General features: G+C 38.8%; 1 protein-coding gene across 2 annotated transcripts in view; it reads right to left on the bottom strand.

Annotated features, from left to right (window-relative positions):
• Rab3c (RAB3C, member RAS oncogene family) overlaps positions 1-13,687 on the bottom strand; it is a 193,068-nt gene extending 179,381 nt beyond the window's left edge. The window contains exon 1 of one of the 2 annotated variants that reach the window (XM_075976080.1): positions 13,151-13,687. In XM_075976080.1, coding sequence (XP_075832195.1) covers positions 13,151-13,168 — 18 coding nt within the window. In that variant the 5' untranslated portion in view covers positions 13,169-13,687. Of the gene's footprint in view, positions 1-12,359; positions 12,573-13,150 lie in introns of those variants that run through there. The other variant, XM_075976079.1, reaches the window with a different exon arrangement.
• Between the last annotated feature and the right edge of the window lie 918 nt (positions 13,688-14,605).

The raw sequence follows: 14,605 nt of genomic DNA, 5'->3' as shown, positions 1-14,605 counted from the left end.
TTGGCATCACTGCCGCACGTTTTCCTGAAAATGCTAGGCTAGACAGTTTGTTTCCCATCAAAGCTGGTTAATATTTATTACATCTTCGCTTGTGAAACCCAATGAAGTCAGTGACGGTGTTTCTGTGACGGAAGCTTGGTTCTCCGTCTGAGGTAGTAGAAACTTTAGCAGTGGGACCTCGTTAGTACAAGACAGCTCCCTGGGAACACTATTCTCAGATGAGAGCAACGTGAATCATCAAGGGACCTGGGTGAATTTCCACAACAGCGTGTTGTTGCAGCCAAAGCAAACCTGGCCCCTGAATCGCTCTGGTTTCCTATCTCACCCAGTGACCTCTGGCTCTTACATGTATTCACATCGTGATGTCATCCCGCATTTCATGATGCAGCTAGAAGACCCTCCCTAGAGGGCTTACAAAGGCCGACACCATGTATTTGGACCTCTAAAATGTGAGCTCAATACACCATGTTTTAATAAAGTTTCTAGCACCAGGTCTTTTGCTGTAGCAACAGAAAATATAACAATTCTAGAAGGAGGAGTACAGAAGCAGCTCCAGCGAGGAGTGGACTGCCAAAACCAAAACACAGCACTTGAGCTCATCGAAGACACCTAAGATGATGCTGATGGTCTGAAGCCAGGGGAAACAGCATGGAGGAGGGATGCCCAGCTGAACCACAGCGGGGAAATGGGATGTGAGAACAGACTACCCTTCTACACAGCAGGAGAGTGCACTTACTGAACTTCATATTCTCTAAACCAACAGACTTAGGTGTTTCTGATCACAATGACACATCCAGGGAATACTGATGACTTGTAGGGAGAGTTTGCAAACAGGCAACGCCACCTCCCCCCTGGGAGCTGTGCAGCACTTTTCACGTTCTGGTAAGCCTTGCCTAGCATTCATGTTCTGGCAAACCTCGCCTAGCATTGGCCGTCAAACGTAAAGTTGGCTCAAAGTCTATCAGTTTAACAAGAAGTTCTTTAACAATGAATGGCGTCCAACACCCTAATAGGATGGCAATTAGGTTGTGGATGTTGTTGTTGTTTAATTTTGGCACTGACATCCCTACAAATAAAGTCCTTGCACCAGTTACTAGCTTTCTAGGAAATGCCACTCCAGCATGTCTGCAGGTTCCCTTCATTAACAAGGTCCTTTGATATTTTGTCATGAGCCAGCTTAAGTTCTGGATCAGGATTTAGGATATTCAACTGAGCCGCAGTCAGAAAGAGAGTTTAAACTTCACAGGGCTGCTCGGCCTATTAGCCTACCACACGCTCTGCAGCCCAGAGCTGTAAGGAGCCATGCCAACAGGGTTGTGTGTTCTACAGGCTGCCTTAAAAGAAAGCATGGTACAGGTGACTGCTACAAATAAAGTTATATGATTCTAAATCTGAAGCAATAAAGGCATCGTGAATATAGAGAGCCTTTAACGTAATTGTGAATATTTAGTTGTAGACATAAGATTTACCTAGGAAGTGCCAGCCCTAAGTTTAAAGGCTAATCTACCTTGTGTGTTGGAAGTAAACCACAGGATGGGAGGGTATTTAGGATGAGGGCAGTGGCACTGGGGGACTATGTATATGCAGAAGAATTCTCCTGATGGCAGTAATTCGGGAATTTTTCTTTTCTCTTTTATTTTCTCACTCCTTCCTTCTTTTCTTTTTTCTTCCTTTGCTTCTTTAGTTTTATTTTTCTTATTTTTTGAGAGAGTTTGATATGTTGCCCAGACTGGCTTTAAAGCCCTGGCTTCAAGGAAAGGAGTGGTGTGGGATTTCCCCTCTGTATACTATGAATATAACTGGTTAATAAAGAAGCTGCTTTGGGCCTATTGCAGGGCAGAATAGGGCTTCCAGGCAGATAGAGGAGAAAAGAGTAGGCAGTGTCAAGGAGAAGCCATGTAGCCGCTACAGGAGGCAGATGCTAGATGCCAGTCAGAACCTTACTGGTAGGCCACAACCACATAGCGATACACAGATTAATAAAAATGGGTTAATTTAAGATATAAGAGTTAGCCAATAGGAAGCTTGAGCTAATAGGCCAAGCAATGTTGTAATAATACAGTTTCTGTGTGATTATTTTGTATCTGGGTGGCTGGGAAACAAATGAGCAGCACCCTCTGCCTACAGAGGTGGGGTCAGGGAAGGTGGTCTTTGTGCCTCAACTTCTGAAGTGGGGAATTAATTAGGAAGAATTTCTAAGACCATTTAGTTTAAAATTTTACTTTCTCTTTTACTTTTACTTTCTCTACTGCTTTTTGACTTATATCATCAATAAAATCCAGAAGGTCACAAGTGTTCATCACAAATGTATGTGTATTTTGTAAAACTTCAGAACAATGAAATAAATTCTGGTTCTGAAGATGGGAGACAGCTTTAATCTCATTAAGAACCAAAATTGGTGTGTTCGCTCTACAGCAGCATTTGAATGTCACTGGGGCTTATCACAGTAACTATGCAAATTTACTGGCATTTCTAAATACTAAGTTATTTGAATATCCTATAAATTTTATGGGGAAATGTAGTAATATGGGGCAGCGGCCGGGTTGAGTCCCCAACACCCCAAGCCGCCTGCCCTGCCCAGCTAGCTTATGCCCCAAATAATTACACGGACACTGTATTCTTTTAAACACTGCTCTGGCCCATTTCTAATCATCTGTGTAGCGCCCCTAGGTGCGCTTACCGGGAAGATTCTAGCCTAAGTCCATCCTGGGTCGGAGCTGGGGCATGGTGTGCGTCTTCCCTGGAGCAGATAGCATGGCGTCTCTCTGAAGGCGTCTGCTCCCGAGAGGAGAGCTGTGGAGTCTGACCTCACTTCCTCTTCCTCCCGGCATTCTGTTCTGTTTACTCCTCCCACTTATCTCCTAACCAATGAGATGGGCCAAAGCAGTTTCTTTTAATTTAACCAATGACCTTCCTCCATCATTTCCCCTTTTTCGGTTTAAACAAAAAAAAAGGCTTTAACTTTAACATAGCAAAATTACATATAACAAACAGTTATCAAGTAAAAGTTACATCAGAAACATTTATACATATAACAAAATTGACCTTAAATCTCTATCAATGCAAATTATTCATACCTATATCATTTCCCCCTTTAAATGTAAAAGAACATTTATAAACAATATTTGGGAACATGGGCGCAGTTTTTTCTCTCCAAACTGCTTCCTGCTGAATGGGGGCGTCGTTAATTAGGTCTTTCATGGTATAACCTGTGTGCCAGGTTCATCTCAGTTGGCAGTTGAGCGAAGCAATTTTCTGAAGATGTTCACAGCAACCCTTCAGGAGGACGTGGTCCATCATACCAAATCAGAATTGAAGAAATCCATAGAGTCTCATCCTCTGTGAAAACAAAAGAAGACTCTCTCCAAAGCATCATATCCTTAGACCCAAATTCTGAAATCGTAATACCCTTATATCCATTCTGGTTTAGCTTGACAGCCCATGTAATGAAATGTCTCTCTGTACTTAGCTCCTTCACAGTCAAAAATTTTAAAGAAAACACAATGTACATAATCCAGACTCTCTGTGAATTTTTCATCTTTACGCGGCTTATTTTTCTTTATTTCTTTTAATCTCTTAACTATCTGTACTCTGTCTCTTTAAAGACTTTACCTTTTTTTTTAAACCATTAACTTTATTCTCTATATTCTTTTTCTTCTCTCTCCCAAGCCTACGTACATTCATCCAACAGTGTGACTCGTTTAGCGGTCTGAATCTGTCCTATTGTGAATCTGCAATTTTTTACTATCCAGGAGCACTTTTGATTTGCGCCTTTAAATCACTAGGCGCTTAAGAATCTAAGCTGAGACATTCCTAAGTTAATTTTTTGCTTTTTGAGCGTATATCTGTGGACCAGGCTGTCTTCGAACTCTCAGAGATCTGCCTGTCTCTGCCTCCCAGGCATTGGGATTAAAGGTGTTTGCTACTACACCTTGAACTCACAGAGATCTGTTTGTCTCTGCCTTTTAGGCACTGGGATTAAAGGCGTGTGCTACCACACCTTGAAGTCACAGAGGTCTATCTCCCTCTGCCTCCCAAGTGTTGGGATTAAAGGTGTGTACACACAACAACTCTCTTCCTTTTTGTTTTTTGCTTTAAGAACTTCAACTTTCAGCTTGCATATATTTTTAACACGCTTTAAACCATTCAGAAATTTTCTCTGTCTTTGAATCTCTCTTTACTGTATCTCTCTCTGTTTCTGACCACAAGAGCCTTTAATTTACTGAGCAATATCAGTAGGACTAAAGGCGTGGCTTTGCCGGCTGGATCCTTAGCTTTCCAGCCTCATGGCTGAGGTATTGGCTGTAGCCATGTTTATAGCATTTCAAGGTCCCTGCCAGCCAGCGAACTACAACAGACAACACTCAAGTCCTCTCTCTGTAGCCGGCCCTCCTGCCTCAAACAGTCAGAGTTTGCCCTGGCAGGATGGCCCAGAAAGCCGGCATTTTTAAACGGCAGCTTTTTTCCTGCTATGGCTGAAAACCGAAAAGCATGCGTTCAGCTTTTCGTCAACACTGTTTAAGTGTTTCGTGGTAGGACCTCTTAATGAGCCGCAGGGTTTTGCAGCTAAAGCTGAGTCAGGAAGCCTCTTGGGGCTACCAGGTAGGAGCGGCACTCAGCACTTTAATTCTGAGACTGAGCGTGCAGCACAGAAATTCTTTTCATCCAAGTTACATCCAAATCTGACACGCAGAGCACTGCGCAGTCTGAAAACACGTCCCTGTATGGCGGCAGGAATCCGCCATGCTCTTCCGCCTGCCTAAGCCTGATTCTGCCTTCTGCCCAGGAGCAGGCGGGGAGCTCTGAGTCATCGTCAAGGTCTCAGAGCACTCTCCTTCCCAACTCAAGCGGGAACACAAACATAAAGCCAGAGTTTGCACTGGCGGCACAGCCCCAGGAAGCCACGCTTTGAAATGACACAGCGTTTTTTCTGCTGCTGTTGCTGAATCAGGAAATCTCTCTACAGCACGCCACGAACAAACAGCAAAAATCTGTGTTAAATGCTCTCTCCCTTATTTTTAAGCCTTCTCAGGTTTTTTAAGTGGATTTAGTTAGCCACACGTCTGGGCGTCATTTGTAGTAATATGGGGCAGCGGCCGGGTTGAGTCCCCAACACCCCAAGCCGCCTGCCCTGCCCAGCTAGCTTATGCCCCAAATAATTACACGGACACTGTATTCTTTTAAACACTGCTCTGGCCCATTTCTAATCATCTGTGTAGCGCCCCTAGGTGCGCTTACCGGGAAGATTCTAGCCTAAGTCCATCCTGGGTCGGAGCTGGGGCATGGTGTGCGTCTTCCCTGGAGCAGATAGCATGGCGTCTCTCTGAAGGCGTCTGCTCCCGAGAGGAGAGCTGTGGAGTCTGACCTCACTTCCTCTTCCTCCCGGCATTCTGTTCTGTTTACTCCTCCCACTTATCTCCTAACCAATGAGATGGGCCAAAGCAGTTTCTTTTAATTTAACCAATGACCTTCCTCCATCAGGGAAATAGAATTGAAACTTGAAAACATGGGTAAGAAGGCCGTTATCTATCAGACAGTGAGTCAGATTTAATAAAACATCAATATTCACAATCAAAATTTATGAAGTATAATAAAAGTGGTAAGGTTATTGTTTACATTTCTATAAAAAATTTTCTATAAGAAACTCAATCACAATTCTTCTTGGTCTTTCTGAACAATACTACAAATGAGTCTTATTAAACTCTTCTAATACTCTAATCTCTCAACCCAAGAATGTTCATTTGTCTTTAGTTCATAACATAACATGTTTCTAGTTTAAATGGAGCCAATTGTGAGCCTTGATCGAACAATCCAATGACTGAAATGAATGACTCCTGTATTGAAATTAACAAACACTATAGATCACAGAGGAGTCACTAAACTTGAAGATGAATCCGTAGAAATCATACAATGCAACAAAGAAAAAAATGAAAATGAAAATAAGCAGAATCTCTGCAGCTGCTGGGTCAGTATCAAAAGTCTAACATGTAGCTGAAGGCTTAGAAGAACAAGGAGTAGAATGATGCTATAAAAATATATATAAAGATACAATGACTAAATATTCTCTAACTTGTTGTAATGCATAAATCTCCATTTCTGATGAGGTCACTTCAATCCTTTAAGTTGACAAATTACAATGGAAAAATATATGCGTATCAAAGCTAAATAGAAATATATTCAATTCAAACCAAAGAAAACATGGCATTATATATATATATATATATATATATATATATATATATATATATATATATATAATCACAACAATAAGAAGAGAAGATGGTTTCACAACATAATGGAGTCAGTAGACAATGAAATAATGCAAAGAAATTCAGCACTGGAAGGAAAAAAAATAAACACAAAATTTGATAGGAATTAAAAACTCCCATTCAAAAATTCAGGAAAAAATACCCCCCAAAAAACCCCACATCATATAAAAAAAAAAGCCTGATCAAATGTGCTGACAGAGTCCATACTATACGTAAAACTAAAGAAAGTTCAAAGAAAATAATACCACATAGACATTCAGATCAATGGGAGGAATACTAGACATGGTGAATAGGTGACAAGGAAGTGTGTGTGTGTTTAATGAAAAAAATTACATGTTTAAAGCTAAAATTATAATAAGTGCAAGTGTAATATATATGAAACCATATCATGAAAATTCACTATACTGTATTTGGGGATATTATACAAAGTCAAAGCTGATTGTTTAGCTTTGTATTGTATAGTCTTTTGAATAAAGACTAAAAAAGTAAAAAGGACCACATTAAAAAAAAAACACATACAAAGGAATCGAAATACATAAGAACTTTAAGTAAAATGATGGTTAAAAAAAAGGAATATCAGAGGAACAGAAAAACAAAGTATAAGACAAATAGCAAAATATTTCTTTAAATCCAACAACATAAATCATCACAATATATGAAATGATTCAAAATTATAAATAAGAGGCAGATATTTTTCAAACTAGATACAAATGTGAGGCCCAACAGATACCAATCATATGACATGTAAGCATAAAAGCATAAAAGTTGAAAGCAACAGTATGAAAATACATGCATAGCATATAAGTACCAGAAAAGCAACAACATCTACATTAACGATAAACAGTAAGATAAGATATATTACCATAAATAAAGAAGGATATTGGACAGAAACAAATCAAGACATTCTTCAGGAGGACACAACAACAAGAAATGTGTGTCTATTTAGTAATTTAGATTCAGAATATATGAACGCTAAAACCAAAATCAAAAAGGGCAAATCATTAATAACAGTATTTCAAGTTTAGAAAATCTATATATCAACGACTGCTATAATAAGTATATTTAAACTCAGTGAAGATGTAGAAAATCTTCATAACACTACTGATGACCACACTAACATTTAGACTACATTTTACAACTGTAGCCCACATAAATACAAAATGGTCAATATTAGATTTCATATTGCTCTAAAAATAGGCTTATGTTTCTCAAAAGATTGAAATCTTAAAGAACATATTCTCTAAATGTGATATAAGTAAAATTTAATGAATCGTCAATACCAATGCAAGATCCAGAAAATATATAAACCTATGGAAATTAAAGACATTTGTAAATCCAAGTATTAAGACACTCTAAAAAAATGAACAAAGAATTTGAAATAATATACAATCAAGTAATGCATTCAGAAACTTGTGAGTCAGCTCAGAGTAAATCCTTAGAGGAAGTTTTATCATTTTAAATGCTTATATTTACCAGCAGAAGAGAAATAATCGAAATCAGTGATGTAAGTTCTACCCTAAAAAGCTAAATTTCTACTAAAGTAAGTATAAGAAACATGAGTTTTTTTAAAAAGCCAAAATCAATAAAACACAAAACAAGAGAAAAAAAACTGAAGGCAGTAGGCTGTTCTAAGCTAACATCGATAATTCTGAGAACTATGCAGTAAGAATAACAAGCAAAGCCAAAACCATGATCTGTAATGCCAGCATTGGAAAGCTGATAAAGAACTGTTACAAGCTCAAGGCTTGTCTGGGTTACAAAGTGAGATCTGGGTCATTCCTGAGGTTCACAGTGATAATATATGGGTGGTCTCAGAAAGCCTTGGAACAAAGCAGGTGATAGGCATTGTTCTTCCCTGTCTACAAGAACTTGGTGACAAGACCACTGTTGCTGGGGACACCAAACTTAAGTCACAGGACTTAGAGGAATCAAGCTAGTACTGACTGGAAAGTTCCCCCTGCTTGTTAGCTTTGATTATACTTGAAGATGCTTTTTAGGCTACTGGAGGAGAAAAGTCATTACCAATTTTATAAAACTTCAAGTTCTACAAGCCACAAAACTGGTTGGGCAAGATAAGCCTCTGGGTGTAATAATGGCATAAATGTTACCGAGGTAACCATTTCTTTCTTTTTTTCCTTCCTTCCTTCCTTCCTTCCTTCCTTCCTTCCTTCCTTCCTTCCTTCCTTCTTTCCTTCCTTCCTTCCTTCCTTCCTTCCTTCCTTTTTTGGCTTTCAGGCTTATTCCACTGAAGGTAACTTATGACTAGTACTGTTCACCAGGCCATGAACCTGCATTTAGGGAGCTCAGAGGCCCTACAAGGGAGTCTAGAACTATTTTTCTAAATAGACATACTATCAAACTCCCCTCTAAATACTTATATCTATACTCATAAATTAGTGCAACTCTCAGTTCTCATCTGAGAAATGACTAATAATAATAACTAAATAATAAATCTAAGTTCTTGAACTTAGAAATGGGAACCCATCCTTGTAGTACCAAAGTTTATTATCTCTTTATGATAATTCTCTTTGCTCCCTATATTTGAACAGATGATACTCAAGGAATGAGTAAAAAAAGAAATAGGGAAGACTGTCTCACCAGCATCAGCAAGAAATCTGTGAAGGATACGAACTAACTGTCCATTGCAGAGGATGAAAATAGTCAGACACACATAATAAAATGCAGGAATGTCACAGCCTTTCCATTGCCAATACAACAGTAATATCTGGACAATAACTATCACTTGGCTTATGTATAACAGGCTTGTATTGAACACTGTCTTGTTATGATCACCTCGGAATCATCTCTGGCCTATGTGTACATTGTTTTCTTACTGTGGCTTATCTTTAGCCAGTTTTTTCCAGTCTGTTCCAGTTCTTCAGCATGCATTTTTGTTTGAAGTTCGCTTATTTATAAGAAAGTTCTGCTTTTATCAGATAAAACTGAGAACTAAGATAAATTTTAAACGTGAGAGACAATGGATCTCACTTTAGTCCTATAAGAAAGAAAATGAAACTACAGGAAATTACAAGAAAGATAGATAGTAGGACACTTTTAACACAATGGCCTTTCACAAATATTTAGTTTATGTAAACTTATTTTATAAACATAAAATAGAACGAACATATTTTTCTTTCTTCTCAACCAAATGAATGAGTAATGTTTTTCTCAACAGAATTCTTATCCTTCACACCATACATTTATACCTTCTGGAGAAACCAGAATAATAGAAGAGAGGGTATGAGCTTTCTAGATAGAATCAATCTGGCAGAATTTTAACACTTTCATATTAGAGACGTTATCTGATATTAATAAAGTCCAGTTGCCTTGCTTTTAAATAGGTAATGGTGACTTGTACAATTTTAAAACTTATTTGTAAATATTTGGCTCAAATATAGCCATGCATATGAGGGTTTATACATATATACAGGGATGGTGACATCTGAATGCAAAGCTCTGTGGTTGACGCAGGCAAGCACTGAGTGGACTGGAGTTATTTTTTAGTCAGCTCCTGTATTAAATTTTTCTCAAAGTCTTGCCCTCAATCATGAACATTACTGTTCCCCATGTCATTCGACCTCCAGGATTTATCGATATGTTGAATAAAAAGACTAAATGACTACCATCCACATTAATGCTCTCAACTGGCCATGCTTACCAAATGCTATCCTTAATTAACTAATTAAGTAAGGTAGTCATTACTTATTATTGTGATAGTAGTCACTCCAAGAAACAAGAAATTTCTTATTTTCTCTGTGGAGAAAAATGCTGTGGAAAATATTCTAGGATCAAAGACAATTCCAAATGAACTCAACACAAAGCCATCTATATAAGAACATCAAATGCTTTATGATAGATATTGTGTATTTTTTCCAAAGAATTTTATTTCAGGAAAAAAAATCATAGTATTTAGGAAGCTAGCCAATAAAGCAAAAGCACATTTTGTTTCAAATCAGCAACGGAACTAAATGCTCCAAAAAAAGGCAATATATATATGAGATTAGGAAAATATAAAGTGAGCCTTCCCTTGTGACTCATCCTTCGTAAGTGTAAGTAAAGAAATATTTCAGACATTTGTTTCAAGTGATTGCACAGCTTAATCTTTGAAATGAAAAAAAGGAATATCCACTATTTCTAATGCTGCATCTTTGTGTTTCAAAGTCACATGGAATTTGATTCTAGTTTAGAAAAGGGGATCCTGAAAGAATAGTTGCTGCTTTAAAACAATCTAAATTATGTTTATACTATTAATTACTATACAATTTTAAAAATCTGAAAATGATAGAAATCACTTTAGCAACAATCTATTAAAATGAATCAAGGTGTGTGCTTGAATTAAATATACTTTTAACAAATCTAAATTCTTAAAATGGATAAATTCACACTGGCTTTGGGAACGTTATATTTAAAATTCCAAAAATATAACTCAGTGAATTGAAAAACATCACAAATAGGAAAGCATCTGTATCTCTCAGAAAATTGATTTCATAGTACCTAATTTTTACAATAATTCGCCATTAGAGTTTTCATTGAAGTTCAGCTTTACAAGACCTAGCACATATCTGATGGATATATACACAATAATTTAAAATATGTTCTAAAGCATTAATTTAATAGAATCTGCAACATTTAATTACCTTTTTGGATAGTCTAAGCGATACAGAAAAATAAAATCAATATACAATGGCTATTTTATATGTCATTCGACAGAAATCAGTTGGAGTCAACTTTAAATTCTAATTTACATGATTATTTTTTATTTTTCAATTTTGGAAAACTATAAGTTTAGGGGTCAGCACATAATATTTTGATATAAATGTATACAAAGAAAAGAGTGATAACCCAGTTTTAAAGACACCTGCCAATATTTACCTATCATCAAATATGATTAAATCAGTTAGTTGGCTCTTAGCAACATCTCCAGTAAGGGAAATTATCATAAGCTATTATATCTTGATTGCAACAGTCTTTATTGTCTGTCCACACTCATTTTGCATCGGGTCTATAATAAAAAGCTAAGTCACAAACAGAAACATCAGATGCCACACAAAGGTTCTACTTACTATTCCTGGGCCTGAATTAAGTTTTTCAATAACTCTTAAGGTAATTTGAGGTCTTCCATTATATAATACTCCAGCAAATAATTAAATTCTATAATACCTTCATCTAAATTTCCAGATAGGATACCTTAGCATATGTAACAAAATAAACAAAAAGTAAATCAAAGCAGATGTATAAAGCCCTTAATTTGTGAAGAAAGCATGGGAAATGTTTGAGACTGGGTTGTCAAATATTTATGCCCCTGAGTTTGCCAATAGTATGCAACTGAGTTTGGGTTCGGAAGGGAGGCAACACTTTCCAAATGGAGTGATCTCTTCTCCTCTCAACCCATTCATAAAAACGCCTTTCTGTTATGCAACGAGCTCACTCTGCTTAGTTAATGAACATAGACTTATGTCTAGCTTTAACCAGCTGTGCACAGAGAGGAGAAACAACATTGGTCTTTACTTAAAGGCATAAGTTGTGAGTAGCTCCAACAGGATACTTTTCCTTTCTGAGAAGAGTAAACCCAAGGATGTGATTAAAATGGGGAATCCGAGAGTACAGGGAATGGCTACCTTACACTGGAATGCTGGCGGAAAGAGAGTCCTTGGCACGGAGCTACTCAGTTAAGTAGACATATGCCAAGGATAGTAGGGCTCTGAGATAAAAGAGTAAATGTGTTTTCTCTTTTCCTTTGATACTGGGACTCTGATTTTAATATATATATATATATACACACACACACACAAAAAGGAGGACTTGGGAAACACACTGCTTCTTTCTTAACGAATCTCACTTAATTTATGTGATTGAAAAATCTCCAGTTTACACCACTATCACGAACCTAGGAAGCGAAGGACATCAAATCCAACAAGAGATGGTCTGTCCTGACTTTGTTAGGTCGGGTTTTCATTTTCCACACTCAGTCTCCTTAAACCCGAAAAGATACTGAACAATCCTACCTATCTTTCATGAAGACATCCCCTGAGCGACTGGAGAAACCCTCTCTCTATTTCTCCCGAGACCACTCTTTCTTTGTAGACCCACCTGCATGGGCGCCTCGTGTCTCATTGTAGGCAAATGTCCTTTCTCTCTTGCTAGGACAGCGCTGCTCCGGGCGTCTGGTCAAGCGTGCACAGCCCGCGCGCTCCCGGCAACACTCCAAACGCGTGGGGCTCTGAAGCCCGCTCCAACATCAGCACCGGAGCTGTCCGCTCCTGACTCGGCACAGGCGTACTGGCCAGAACCCTTTGCGCTTCTGGGAGTTGTAGTCTAATCTTTAGAGGCATCTGTGCAAACGGGAAAACTGTGAACTACAACTCCCAGAGATCGTGCACGCTTCCCCTGGGCTAGTCTCTACAGCGGCTCTTGGCAGCGGAGCCTCCCTTCTCCTTTCCAATTTTACACCGGTTGTTACCGCTCTCAGCCTGCCAGACCATTTCCTCAGAGCATCGGCAAAAGAGACACCAGGTCATCCCAAACCAGAACCTCCTCTTCTCAATATCGCGTTTGGAAGCCAGACTGTATCTTTCTGGCTAGGAAACGCTGCACTTTGTTCTAATTTCCAATGCAAACGGGCATTTACCTTACCTCTATCCTAAACCCAAAAAGTTTATGCATATCCGGAGTGGACTAGTTTTACAGTTTTATTCAACAATCACGCGGGAAAACGACGATGGATGTCACGCATATAAGAAAAGCGGTTCATCGGCACAACCGCATTGAATAGATCTTCAATCAAGCAACCGCAAACGAATGCACGCACGCACACACACACCTCAAAGTACACAAAACCCATATTTCTGGCTGAGCACTCAAAGGCACCCCTTTCTATTTACCTTTCCATACAGCTCCATTGCAACCGGAGGTTCGGAGAGCCTCAAGTAAATCTCCCCACTCACTACAAAGGAGGCGAAGGTCTTGTGCAGGCGAGAGAGCACAATGGAAAGACTAGGAAGGAGGAGCGGTTTGCGGAGAGCGAATAAGGAATGGAAGGGACAGCGGGCTCGGATGGGTGGCTTTCTTCTTTCAGAGAGGGGCCCAGTAGTCTTCTAATGACAGCTGCAGAGAAAGGGCTGTGAGTCTCCTAGGAAGTGCCAGGGGCGCCTGCGTCGGGCAGCCACTCCCGGAGCCCTCCTGGCATACACACCACCTGAGGGCTACAGAGCTGATAGGGCACTGGGTTATTTACCCAAAGCAAATCATACAAAATGAACACATTCATCACCAGAGCCCAGGAGCGCCTTCACGGAATGAGATGGGAGAGCTCAATTAAGTTAGCCGATCTTTTTCTCTAACGTGCAGTTCTCTTCCTTTATATCGCAATCGCTCTCTTCCTGGACCGGTTCATAACATGGCTTTCAAGTCTCTGAACTGACACTAGAGGCAGAGCAAAAGAAGAAACCCTCATGATAATCTCAAGCAGTCAGGCAAAGGTTAATTTGAATCAGCTTTGAAGTTCATACCATTAGATAGATCAGCAGAAAGGACGTTCTAGAGCTTAAATGTGCTGGAAACATTTTTTTGAGGGCTAAAAATTAGCCTTCGTATTCTCAGGCCCTATGCCAGAGATTCTACGGGGGACCCACATTTCCAACACCATCAGCAGAAGGTCTTATACAAGTAATAAGTAATTCCTTTTCTGTAATTCGAGCAACACTGCTTTAAAAGGATTTATATGGAAGATTTTTTTCAAAAGCACAAACCTCAGAATTTCCATCTAAACTCCCAGTGTGGCAATAATGATGCAGTGTATACCTGATATGGTAAAACCGCTAGTGTCCTTAACTTTTTACCTTTGAAATCCGTCTTCTGATCCCTGATACGTGAGAATACAGTGTGGTATCACCTAAATGAATATTTTTATAACAACTCAAAAGAACATTTAAAAAGAATTACCTCTTAGATGAGTTATGTGATAACTAGAGTAATTTAACTTAAAAACTGAAGATGGGGCCAGTGGGTAAAGATGTCTCCTGCCAAGCCTGAGGGTTTGAGTTAAATCCTTGTGACACACAGAATGGATGGAGAGAACATGCTCCAGCAAGTTATCAAGTTATCCTAGGACTTTCACATGCAGTTTGGGGGGGCTTGAAACCCCCCCTCAAACACACACACACTAAACAAACAAAAAATAATAATATATAATGAAAAATTTTCAATTTAGTCACTGCTTCATTGCTATGAAGAGACACCATGACCAATGCAATTCATATATATATATATATATATATATATATATATATATATAGTATTTAACTGGTGACTTGCTTACAATTTCATAGGGTTAGTCC

The sequence above is a fragment of the Microtus pennsylvanicus genome, chromosome 6 (assembly GCF_037038515.1).
Source record: "Microtus pennsylvanicus isolate mMicPen1 chromosome 6, mMicPen1.hap1, whole genome shotgun sequence".
Lineage (NCBI taxonomy): Eukaryota > Metazoa > Chordata > Mammalia > Rodentia > Cricetidae > Microtus > Microtus pennsylvanicus.
This window is presented reverse-complemented; position numbering and strand designations above follow the sequence as displayed.